Source organism: Lutjanus erythropterus, chromosome 9, assembly GCF_056507025.1.
Source record: "Lutjanus erythropterus isolate fLutEry1 chromosome 9, fLutEry1.hap2, whole genome shotgun sequence".
Classification (NCBI taxonomy): domain Eukaryota; kingdom Metazoa; phylum Chordata; class Actinopteri; order Lutjaniformes; family Lutjanidae; genus Lutjanus; species Lutjanus erythropterus.
Genome location: NC_139325.1, coordinates 23084502 through 23096695, shown reverse-complemented (window position 1 = coordinate 23096695; position 12194 = coordinate 23084502). Strand labels below are relative to the sequence as shown.

Below are 12194 nucleotides of genomic sequence, written 5' to 3'. Positions count from 1 at the left end.
ATTTGGTCCTCAGTTCACAGGAGGCTGGAAAGAGCTCTGTTATTTTGCCCTGTTAAATGTGATATTTAAAAAGATTTAAACAAAATGGTTCAAACCTTCAAAGCTTTGTTTACAACATTGACATTCAAATTCTAAATAAAAATTTGAATGCTGCACCGCTTTCTTTTATCATGTCTATTCATTCTGTTTGGCATGTCTGCACAGTTGCAGATAAAGATGAGGCCACGCTAAGTGTTAATACTATTTAGAATTAGATTCCGGTGGCGGCTGCTTAGGATTGTTTTCGACTCATGTGATCCAAACATTTCTAATAAATGTGCATAAGTGCATTAAGTGTGCAAAACCAAGTGTCCACACAAAAATAAAAAATAAAGCCCTTAAATTGCACTGTATCGCTTGCTTGGTACCTTGTTTCTGTTATACTTTTTCCTTCATATTATGGAAGTTCAGGTGCAGTTTCTAAACCAACAGCAGCAACTGACACTTCTGATGCACCTGCAGAAAGTCTGGGTGTCTTGTTCCTATTAGGACGGGTGGGAGGCCTTTTACATACCATCTGTTCATGACTGGAACACATGTGCCTTCAATATTGCTGACATGTCAGTAAGATATCATCTCCAAACCAAATACCAGTCAAAAAATAAACCAATAATCTATATCTATTAATATAATCACACTGAAGCAATACAAGACAGTTTTCTGTTAAAAATAACTCCGATGGAACACAGTCTCTTCTTTCAAGGCTTTGAAGTCTCAGCTCTAAAGGCTACGAAAGATCATGAAAGCATCTAATTTTGGCATTTCTGCGTTTCTGTATATGTGCACAGCCCAAAGGAAATTCTGAGCCCAAACTTTCATTATTCTGTGAAATGAGGTGATCAGTGTACGAGATGGAGAGAGGAAGTCAAGAGAGCAAATGAAAATGTGTTGGGAAACACAGCTTAGGCTTGCATTGTTGAGCGCGGGATTTATGTCCCCGCTCAGTTCCACATGTCACAGTGTCGAGGGGGATAATTATAGAAGATTAATTCTGGCTGCATATTTGGAGAGGAGACGGTTGAACTGAGGGTTTTCCGTTTCGGTGGGTGGATATGAGTTAGAGGCTGTCAGATTTTATTACGTCATTCTCCGGCTCAAGGTGGCGACTGAGTGATAATGCATGTTTAGAAAGAAACATATTTCAGACTTAGGCGCATTATCTTTACAGTCTGATAAGACTAAGAGTCTACATCAGGTTAGCAGCTCTGTGATGCTGCACAGCAGTGCTTTGAGCTAAATGCTAATGTAGGCATGCTAACATGCACCCACTGACAATATTAACATCCTGACACTAAAGGTATAATTCAAATTCCATAACAGAGACAGGAGACCTTTAATAAAATCACATGTGATGACCTCATGGGGGAGTCATTAGTTTTTATTTTTACTTCCTGAATACATTTTGTTCAGCTCAGTTTCAGTTTTAGTTTTAATATTTATTTCCTGTGTATTTGTATTTTATTAAGTTACTTTTGTAAGTACACAATTATCATTTCAGTTCATTTTTTTTTTTTCTAATGTCTTGTTTTTATTTTAGTTAACTTTTTTCACACCTAGTTTTAGTTAAGTTTTAGTTACATGCAGTAACCCTGGTCTCATTATGAATGTGAGATGTTACTGATCTTACCACGTAAATCCAGCTTGGTGCTTTTGACAGTCACTGGGGCTGGACTGGTGGGCGCTGAAGTGCTCAATTCATTCGTTGGAGTTTCCTGTTGTAATGAAACAAAAGAATGAGACTTCCTTTTTTATATGTAACATGATCTCTGATAAATAATTCAATGATTCAAAGTATGTGACATACCTGATCAAAAAGATAGATCGTGACATCATCAAAAAAGGACACATTTCTCCCTCTGTCCCTCTCTCTGTCCATCGGTTCCTTGGGTGATTTCAGCAGACTCCTCAACCCGACACGTTTGTCCACGTCTGTTTCTGTGACAACAATCACCCTCCGGGAGCTTTCATCCTCCTGCTCGTCCTCCTCCTCGTCATCAGGGTCGCTTCCCGAGGACAGACCTCTCCGTCTCCCTATCCGATTCCCAATTGCACCGTCGCCAAATCCTCCTTTACCGGTGGGGGTGAGGGGCAGAGTCAGAGCAAGAGGAGGGAGGGCAAGAGACAGACGAGCTAGTTTTGCTGTGAAAATGAGAGCAGGAAAGAGATGTTAAACATGAGGAATACCTTACAAGAGTTCAAGCTGTTATCTAACTGGAAGCAGGAAACAGTCCCAACTGATACAAACTGGATTAGAGAGGTAATTAAGTAAATATTCACTGAAATCAGAAAAACAAAACATTTATCAATGCAAGAACAAGAAGTTAAATTTAATAAAATATGGTCACCTTTCATAGATCAAACCAGGAACTGAAGTATTATCACTTTCATGTATTTGTTTACCTCTTCAGTCAAAAAATATTTGAAATTTTGTCACCCTTCAACAGACAATGCAGTTTCCTTAAGAGTGACTGACATCCACTGTATTTTTCCTCTCTTGCTTCATCTTTTTCTCTTTAGATTTATGATTTTTACTTAATAATGCATGTTTGTTTTTTTTATTTCTTTCTTGTCCTAGCTACCTCATCTTTTCTTGTCTCTCTTCACTGTAATTGATCAAAACTCTTTTGCTGAAGTCTGTTTACCCTTTGAATAGTGCAGATGACAAAACAAATAAAGATATATGAGGAGGAGTAATGGACTGCTCTTAAAGACTATTGAGATGTGCTAACATGTTTGTTTATAATATCTCCATATATATCCTTTTGTATTCAATTATCTCATTTAATTAGCACTACATGCAACATGAAGTTACCTTTCATCGCCTGGTTTGCAGTCAGCTGAGGGGTGACCTCAGGTTGTTCAATCACAGTGAGCGGCTCAGTTTTAGTTTCATCAGACTCGATGTGCGGCTGAATGCTGGGTGAACTTTCCTGCTCCTCTTGGCTACAGCAACAACAGAAAATAATTAATTCATTATTAATTACAAACATGTATATTAAAGGTTCAGGTCACCAAAATCACAAAATAACTTCCTGCATGTGGTATGTAGTCATGCAGATAGTTATAGTTTTATTTGTTCAGGTTTTGTAATATTAATCCCCACAGTTTCTGCGGCTCCCTGCAATTTCCTGGTGCTCACAACTTTGAAAAATTACAGTTAAAAAATCAATGTCTCTTTCCAGAGACAGTATCACTGTTACGTGAGATAATCTACAGATGTTGCTGCCAATAGTTTTTATTGGAAATACTTTCTACAAAAGAAATAGTCTGAAAACCTCTGTAGATAGTCTGTAGATTACCCAGATTAACAGGGACACGGTTTCTGAAAAGAAATACTCATTTTGAATTTAGAAATCAGTTTTTATTGGTCTGAGCTAGTGCTGGGTAGTGGCACTTGATACCTTTAAGATATCGACTGAAATGTACAGTATCCAGTAGAATCGAGACATCTCAATTGAAAAGATACCTGCATTCAATCCTATTTGTACCCATATCTAGAAAAAATATTACATGCCGCCAAGCACTGCAAGTTGTTCTTTGTTTTCATGCAACATGTGATTGACCTACTACTACAACAATTACAACCTGTACAGTCTGTGGTGTGGTGACATCAAATGTGGTGAATTTGACCAAGTTTGCAGTTCAATGTGTCAAGATGCCACCAAAACATTTAAATTAAAAAGTTACTAATAAATACATAAAATGCGGGAGGATTAAAGGCTGACATGCTAATATTTCCTAAAAGGAAGACAAGAGTGTTGGTTGTTATGTATAAAATTACACTGCCCAAATAATACTTCAATGTACAGTTTTGTACCAATATTTAATAAATGTTTTAATAATTTGAACACTACAGATCTATTCATGTCAATATAATTTGGATGAGGAGGTGTAGTAGCATTTTACACAACTGAATGGTTTGCATTTACATGATGGTTATCAAATAAAGTAGAAAGAAAAAAAAGGTATGAAGTACTTTGAAGTACTTTAGCAGTACTACGTAATTTTTTTAAACAATACCCAAACCCAGACTGAGCGCTGAAAATGGAAATCAATACTAGGATGTTTCTGTGAATACAAGAAAACTTTCAGGACTTTGAGAGCTTCATAAGATACCACTACATGTAAGTAAGAAAATAGGATTTTTTTTTTGTAATTTGACTGAATCACCCTTTACCATGACCTCTGATATGTTAGTCAGGATAAGATTTCCAAGTTCAGCCTTCATCATACCTTTCATCCTCTTTTTGTTCTTTCACAGCGACCAGCTCAGTGCTGTTCTCTGTGATTTGTTCCCCCCAGGGCCGGAGCATCACGGTGTCTTTAACAGTTGACCCCCAAAGCACATTTGTTTTCACATTTTCACTGAGGGAGAACTGCAGCCTCTCCTCACACACCTAATGCAACAAAACAAATAAAAATAGGTTTAATAAACTTGTATAGGCAACATAAGGAGCACTCGTTAAACTCTTACAACAAGGAAACACTCACCTGCATCATGAGGCCATTCTTTGTTGTCATCTTTGAGAGAGTCCCCTGGTCTTTGACATCAGATGTTTGGCATGTGGACCTCTGCCCATCATTCCTCTCCTCTTGAGGTGACAGTTTGTCCTGAGGATCTAGGATCACTTGCACTGCACACTCAGAGTTATCAGAGATCCCGTCCTCCTTCAAAACTGTCCTGCTGCCCTCAGGAGTAGAGGAACCACATATCTCCTCCTCACCTGCATCACTATCACCAACACTGCTGCCTTTCTGATCAGGTGTTTTCTTTAGGGACTCCAGGAGTTCAAGGTTCCCCAGAAAAAGGTCACCCAGAGAGTCCTCCTCATCCCCAGATATGCAACACAGTTGTTCCAGTTTTTCAAAATCCTCCAAGGGCTCCTCATCCAAATCTTTCCACTCAGAAATCAGTAATTCTGGGAGATTGTTGAGGGGAACTTGGGGTGAAGATGGGGCAGCAGATGATGATTTCTGGGACAGATTATTTTGTTCATCCTGCTCTTCTATGTTGGGTGTAAGGTTGCTCTCATCGGCCAGTGTTATATGCACGCTGGGGAGGTTCAGATTGGCGGAGATCCCTACACTCTGAGTCGTAGCAGGTGGTTCTGAGACATCTGTGTTGTGAGTTGGGGAAATATATGTCTCTGTCTCAGTGCTTGCAATAAAATCCTCTAGATTAATGTGACTAATAAACTCCTCTGCCTCTATAACAGATGGTGGTGGACTAGGAAAAGAGTCGTCTAAACTCTCCAATTTATCATCTTGCACATCAAGGTCTATGCTTGGTGGAGGACTGGGAAAATCTACAGAGCTGAAGTTGTCTACCTGTGGATATGACTGATTCATCTCCTCCTGTGCATCAAGCTCACTGGGACAAGAGATGGGATTGGATGGAAGGGACATGTCTCTGTAATCCTCCCCTATAATGCTCTCTCTCTCTTCTATGCATTGCCTAGCAAGCCATGGTCTCACTTCAACCTCTGAATCTAAGCCTGATTCAACATTTTCCAGGTCTGCAAAGTTCACATGAGGAGCTCCGGTGATACAAATAGATATAGTTGAGCTTTTATTCTCTACAGTGTGACTGAAGTCGTTCTCTAAATTAGGGCCTGTTTCTTCATGCTCAGCTGATGTCTGCTCCTCTTTTTGGATCTTGCAGAGGTGATTCTGAGGCCATCTGTTAAAATTTTGATTCTCCTCTGTCTCTGTGGAGTCTAGCAGACGTTCCCCGACTCTGACTGTCTCTGTGCATGACGAAATCTCTCCTTGCTCCAAGGTCTCCTGCTCTGGGATTTCTATATTCTCAACTTCAATATGTGAGATTTCTCTTTTCAGGTCTTTGTTAAAGCTGCCAATTTCTCCCAGGTTCTCAATATTTTCCTCCTGTTGTATGTCCACTACTTGGACAGTCTGAAGGACATCTTTAGAATCCCACTTTTCCCTTATGGCAAGATTGCCAGTAAGTCCTTGTGTTTCATCGTTCCAGGTTTCTTCACAGCCCTCCAAGACAGCAGGATGAGGTTCACTTCCTGCAAGTTCATCGTTTTCTTCAGTCTCCCAAAATTCCTGACCCACGACAAGCCTCTCCCCAACCTCCCAGGCCTTGTTATTGAACCCAGAGAAAAATTCAGATCTCAGTTCGGCATCTTGGCACCTCCTCTCTGGAGAGGCCCATTGGTCATTTTCATCAGGCCACAAGCGCAAGTCCCTCGACTGTGAAAAACGGTGGCAGTCGAGCTCTCCCCTGACAACGCCAGTTCCTGCACTTTCTTCGTCCTCCTCCAGGGCAATCCATAACTCTTTAGTTTTAACATCCAGGCCTTCGCAGGAGTCGTTATCCACATTGTTGGCAGAGTCTGTCCGATGTGCCACTCCTCTCAGGGGTGACTTTTCCTTCATGGCGTTACTCAGCTCTGCGGCAGCCAGCTGTTTCTCCGTCTCTCTCGTGACCTTTTTGTCCTCACTGCCGTCTGAGCAGCGCAGGTTTCTGAGGCCCAGCTCGTTGTGGTCGAGACCAGGCCTGTCTTCACCTCTCTCAGGCTCTTCAACAGCCCAAGAAGGACACATGAGACCACTCACTTTATCATACACAGACTTCCCATCATCACTTGGCTCAACTACTGACAGAGTTTCTTTGCTATCAGTGGTTTGAACGCCATACAGTTTTGATAATCCTGACTCTCTGTTGTCAACTTGTGTTGTTGTTACAGATTCCACCGTGTCATTTCCACATTTGAGTGAGTTCAGTGCAGAGAAATCAATATCCTTCTCTGTAGCATTCGTGTAATCATTGCTGCTTGGACTTAACTTGCAATCCTTTGACTGGCTTCCAGATACAGACTTGATCAAAATACTTGTCTCGGCGATGCTCTTGGAGTGTAGATTTAAATCATTCTCCGCAGAGTCCTGGTATTTGCAATCTGTTATCTGAGAGATAATGCCATCTGTGAAGTGGTTGTCTATCGGATACCCACCGCTGTGCGAGAGTCCTTTCTGTGGCTCGTCTAAATCTGAAAACAACTTATCAATTAAGTCAACACAGTCCTTGGCCTGTGGATCATCACACAGTAGTGTTGACTTTTTGCTCTCATTTGGGAAAATGCCAGACTCATCTCTCTGTGTTGACTCCAGCCCTTTGTTTAGAATATCTTTGTCATCACCTAAATGAGAGATGGCATTTTCTGCATTTTTATATACAGTACTTGTTTCATCACATATTTCAATAGTTGTCTTTTCTCCACTTTCATGTTTGTTATCTGGCATCTGTATGCTGTTTCTTAAGGGGCTCTTTTCTCCCATTTCTCCCTCCTCCTCAGTTTTTTCCTCTATCCCTGTAAGTGTCCCCCGATCACCTCCTCGACCGCTGCTCGGCCTGGAGGAGATAAGTCCGTCACTGCTCCTCCTGTTCATCCCGTCCCCCTCCCAGTCACTGTCTGAGAAATAGGCAGAGTCTCGATGTGGTGTTTCATTTCCCAGCGCTCTCCAACCGCCATTTCCCAGTCCTCCTCCTCCGCTGCTTGTCCATGAGTCACTAGGTGTGAGGCCATCGGTTGAGCTGGAAGTCAGAGGTGACAGGACCGAGTCTGTGGGGGTGATGAGTGAGACATCAGAGGACGGGTCCCACTCTGGAGTGCCAGCAGGAGTGGGTATCTTTTGGGCAATGTGACAGTGCTTTTCTTCACCAGTGTCATTGTGTTGAAGAATAGTTTTTTCTCTTTTTGTCTCTGCAAAGCTTTCATCATTATTTTGAGAACCAAGATTTTTAGAGTTCTCCAAATCGTCATCTGCAGAAACTTTATTGCTGTTGTATTTTTCTTTGTCAGGATCATATAATGTGGTATCTGCCTTTCTCTCTGGGCTTCTAGCCTGTAGATCCTCTTTAATTATCTCACCATTCCCTATAACAACAGTCTTTTGAGTATCACTTTCATTTGTAACTGGTGATTTGTCTTCACGCATTAGCACAGTGTTGGATTCTTTAACACTCTCGGTGGCATCAGAGGGAGGAGTGTCCTCTAAGAGATCTGTTGGCTCTCCTCTGGCAGGTAAGGCAGGGCCATCCGAGCACTCCTCCGCTTCTTTCTCACATTCAAGTGTTTGGTTGTGCAGGAGACCGTTTTTGGGCATGATTTCTGAAAACACAAACTCACCAGACTGGCAGTGGTCAGCGTTGCTTCCTTGGCTGTCCAGTTTAAGAGGTTTATTTGATCCTATATGAAGAATTGGGATCTCAGGTCTCATAGAAACCTTTATCTCACTCTTTTTAGCACGCTTGGTCACCTGGGCATAGATGGCCTCAGTTTGTGTATCATCTTTGCCTTTTGCTCGTATGGAGCTCTCTGACTGAAACCTGATGGTCTGAGCAGAGTTTGGGTCGATGCATATAGACTCATATTCAGGAGACAGCGGAGTGGGCGAGTAAGATGAGTCTCCTTCTTTTTTGTTTGCGGCGGCATTTTGTCTTGATATGATTTCAGTCAGGAAGGTCTCTGCAGATTGGATCTCCTTCAGGAACTCTTCCCTGGTCATTTCTGTTTTCCGAGGCTCCTTTTCAGTCACCTGCTGCTCAGAGTCTTGCTTCCCGATGGTGATCTCAGAGAGGAGAGAGCGGGATCTCCGTATACCCTTTGAATATGCTTCCTCAGCCTCAGTGTATGAGGGAAGGCCCGGAGCACAGACGTAGGGACGCAATCTGGACCCTGCAGGATACAGGTATTTTACTGGATCACTTTCTGATCCTCCCTCCACATCCGTGTCCATCCTTCCTGTGTCGATTTCTGTGAGGAAAAGATCCTGCTGGACTGAGTCTTTAGTGACTGTACTGTCTTCCTCAGGCCCTGTCCTGTTGTTGCGTTTGTCTGGCCCCCATGACCGTCCTGCTGAACCCAGTTCTGTGATCAGTGACTGGGAGCGGCGCATCCCTCTGTTGGGCAGCACAAAGTTACCCCATCTTTCTCCATCTCTTTTCTCCTCCTTCTCGTCTTCCCATGAGGTCTCAGACTTGGACTCAGTAGACTCTGTCACACTTGATATCTCTGTCAGAAACAAATGCATGGGGGATTTCTTGGCGGCGGCCACACGCTCTGCCTGAAGTTCAGCGTCTTCCTTCCAAATGGTCGGCAGGATGGTGTCGAGGCGTGACTGAGTCCTTTTCATTCCCCTGGAGAAGAGCTCTGCACAGCCCGGGTCTGCATCTTCAGACAGGCTGGAGTGAGTGACAGTAGTCCCACCGCTGGTTCTCTCAGGGGACATGAAGGGAGAGTCATCTTCATCTGAGTAGGTGGGACTGGATGAAGACTGTCTATCAAGCTGGGTGTTTGTGGGTTGAGGGCGGGGTAAGTTGCGATAAATAGGGCGCAATGGGTTTTCTCGACGGACAGGAGAGTCAAAGTCTTTTGCACGAGTGTGAGAAGTCTCCTTGGAGTTGTGCAATGACACTGAGTGCCTGGTTCCACCGTCTCTGTCAGACACATCACAGGTTAGTGGGTCTCTATTAGATCTCTGCATCTGCGGCTTACTGTATCTGGAATAAGTGTCTGCTGTGTTGTAGCTGGGGCAAGTTCTTTGTGGTTTGGAGTGGGGAGGGAGAGGTGGGGGACACATTTGAGGAGGTTGGGGGTAAATTGGATGGCTCGATGGGGGAAGGGAGGGGGAGAGGGATGGGGATGGGGGTAGAGTCTGTCGAGCGCGGTGGAGGCCCAAGTGATCAAGGGCAGAAGGCGGGCAGCTGCTCATGTGATGGGGGTCTGTTTCAATTTTTCCAGATATCGTGTAGTGAGGCAATCCTCTGTATCCAAGCGGAGGGGCAGGTAGGGGACGCGAGTGAAGGTGGTTGGCTGATGACATGGACATAGAGCGAGGCTTGGGAGGAAGGACTGGGGCTTGAGTACTTGATTTTTTATCTGACTCACTGCTGTTTTTCCTCTCCTCTTCATCATCATCCCCCAAATCAACAACTGAGAAGTCTGTCACTCTGCTTGAAGTGTCTCTGAGCTCAGCCACACCTGTGTTGGGCACCTGCAGTTGAACTTCACTTGATCTGACAGTCTGGAGGGCTTTTCCACACTTGTCAGAAGAACAATAAGGGACACGCTCTTTTCCCAGCATGCCACTGCGAATCTCGACCAGCTCCATGTCTCCAGGGCAAATGGAGTCAGAACGGAAAGAGGAATGTGTCTTCCCTTTAAGAGTTGGCGACTTGTCCTGGGGAGTGTGCTCCTCTAATCTGATGTAGTACTCGCTGGCGAGGGATGGGCTCCGGGCACTTATCACCGGGACCACAGTGGGAGTGTCCAAAGACTGTCTGTGGTTGTTGTTCACAGTTGGGATTGGCTGAGGAGGGGGGAGAGGTTTGTAGCCTCGCCTGGCATGAGCCTTTTCCCAGAAATACTCAAAGTTCAAGCCTTTGCTGGTTTCAGTGACTGTCAGGATGTCATCCAGTTCAGATGAGGACGGGGTGATACAGTTCCCCACAGGGTCCAGCAGGGGGTAGGAGTTGTCTTCCCTGCCATAGTCTCTCTCCCTTTGTCGCTCGTTTGCTGCAGTCTGGAAGGCAGGTGGACGGAGTAAGTCCCAGCGTCTTTCAAACGACTCCTCACTCTCCCCTCTCCTTCCTCTGCCCTCCTCATATTCCTCGTCCTCTTCATCTTCTTCCCCGACACTCCCCCTTGCTATTCCTCGCTCAGCAGCCAGGAGGGAGGAGAGGAGGAGGAATATCTCCGCTACAGAGGGGCGCTGAGATGGAGGTAGCCAGCAGGACTGCATGATCTCATACCTGTAGGCAGGAGAGAAACACAGAGGAGGTTAAGTTTAGATCAGTCAGGGCATTACATGCCATCAACATGACCATCATTTCTGCACAATGCATTTAGACTGGGTTGAACCAATAAAGATTAATTTAATCTAAGATTAGTTCTTATCAGAGTTTGAAGAAATCGAGATTTAAAGTTAAGCAGAGCTCTGCTGCACAATTCAAACCTAATCTCAATTTAGTAAATCCAAGTTTAGCAATGTAAACCAAAATTAAATAAAAGTAGGTAGAGTATCAATATGGAGATCAAATAAATAAAAAATAAATTTGAGTGATGGTTTCCTAGCAAGCTAAAAACATTGCATTGTTAGCTAGCTAGCAAAAAAAGTAAAAAATAAAAATGTTGTATTGTCTCCTAGTTGGCTAAAAAGTGACCAAAATGTTTTCTGCTACTTAGGTAAAAAGTGAAAAAAACAACCTGACATTGTTTGCTAGCTAACTGTTAGTTATCTTAGCCTATGCCTACTCATGATGGCTTGGAAGAAAAGCTCCAATTTCTCCTCCTTTTAAAAAAAATTGTTTGCTGAATTATCTACTGGACTGAAAGAAAGAGAGATGTATCATAAAATGTAATTGAGTTCAGTCTTGAACTTGTGGAAGTTTAAAGTAATACTGGTTCACATTTAAAACTGAAGTTAAAGTTTCAGAATTAAATTTAATCCAAGTTAAAAATAAAATCTTAACTGAGGTTTAATCTTATTTTTAATAATCTTAATTTTAATCTAGTTTAAGAGTTTGGTGTAACATAATTCAAATCTAAACCATGATTTAATCAGGTTTAAAAATTAATCCTTGTTGATGCAAGCCAGCCTCAGAGTGTGGGTACTGACCAGTAGTCTGCATGGGAGAGTTTGAGTCTGGGCTGGGCCAGGGTGATCTGTCTCTCCCTAATGACGAAGGTCAGGACCTCATCGTCACTTAGGTGTCTGTGGGGCTGAGAGCCAAACTCAAACAGCTCCCATATAACCACCCCCAAGGACCTGGAAAAAAATGAAGATGAAGAGACGGTGAGAGACTAATCTTCACAGACCTCTCACTTTTTGTTATGTAACACCTTTATAACAACACCTTGTTTACAGCGTAAAGCAGACAAGACTGAGAGGCAGGATAAAAAAAAAAACAGGTGAAAACACACTTTGTTGGTTATGTTATTAGAGTTGTCTTGTAATTTTATTCAGTGGGAACACTTATTTAAAGGAATAAGATAATAAAAATCTTTTTTTAAATCTTAAGCCTTTTTTATTCCTCTGTGAGAGCAAAGAGTGCTCGTCTTCTGTTCATGTGTTTTGCTCCCAGAATGGTTTCTTGTTGGTTCATTCAATAAAACATTAAACTGCAGTTT

General features: G+C 42.9%; 1 protein-coding gene across 2 annotated transcripts in view; it reads right to left on the bottom strand.

Annotated features, from left to right (window-relative positions):
• Window positions 1-12194, bottom strand: part of lmtk3 (lemur tyrosine kinase 3) — a 33101-nt gene that overhangs the window by 1746 nt on the left and 19161 nt on the right. For both annotated transcript variants that reach the window (XM_084726671.1, XM_084726672.1), the window contains exons 10-15: window positions 11683-11832; window positions 4531-10816; window positions 4273-4436; window positions 2852-2982; window positions 1844-2178; window positions 1667-1751 (exon numbers count right to left, since the gene is read on the bottom strand). In XM_084726671.1, the coding sequence (XP_084582797.1) occupies window positions 1667-1751; window positions 1844-2178; window positions 2852-2982; window positions 4273-4436; window positions 4531-10816; window positions 11683-11832 (7151 nt within the window). The remainder of the gene's footprint in view (window positions 1-1666; window positions 1752-1843; window positions 2179-2851; window positions 2983-4272; window positions 4437-4530; window positions 10817-11682; window positions 11833-12194) is intronic.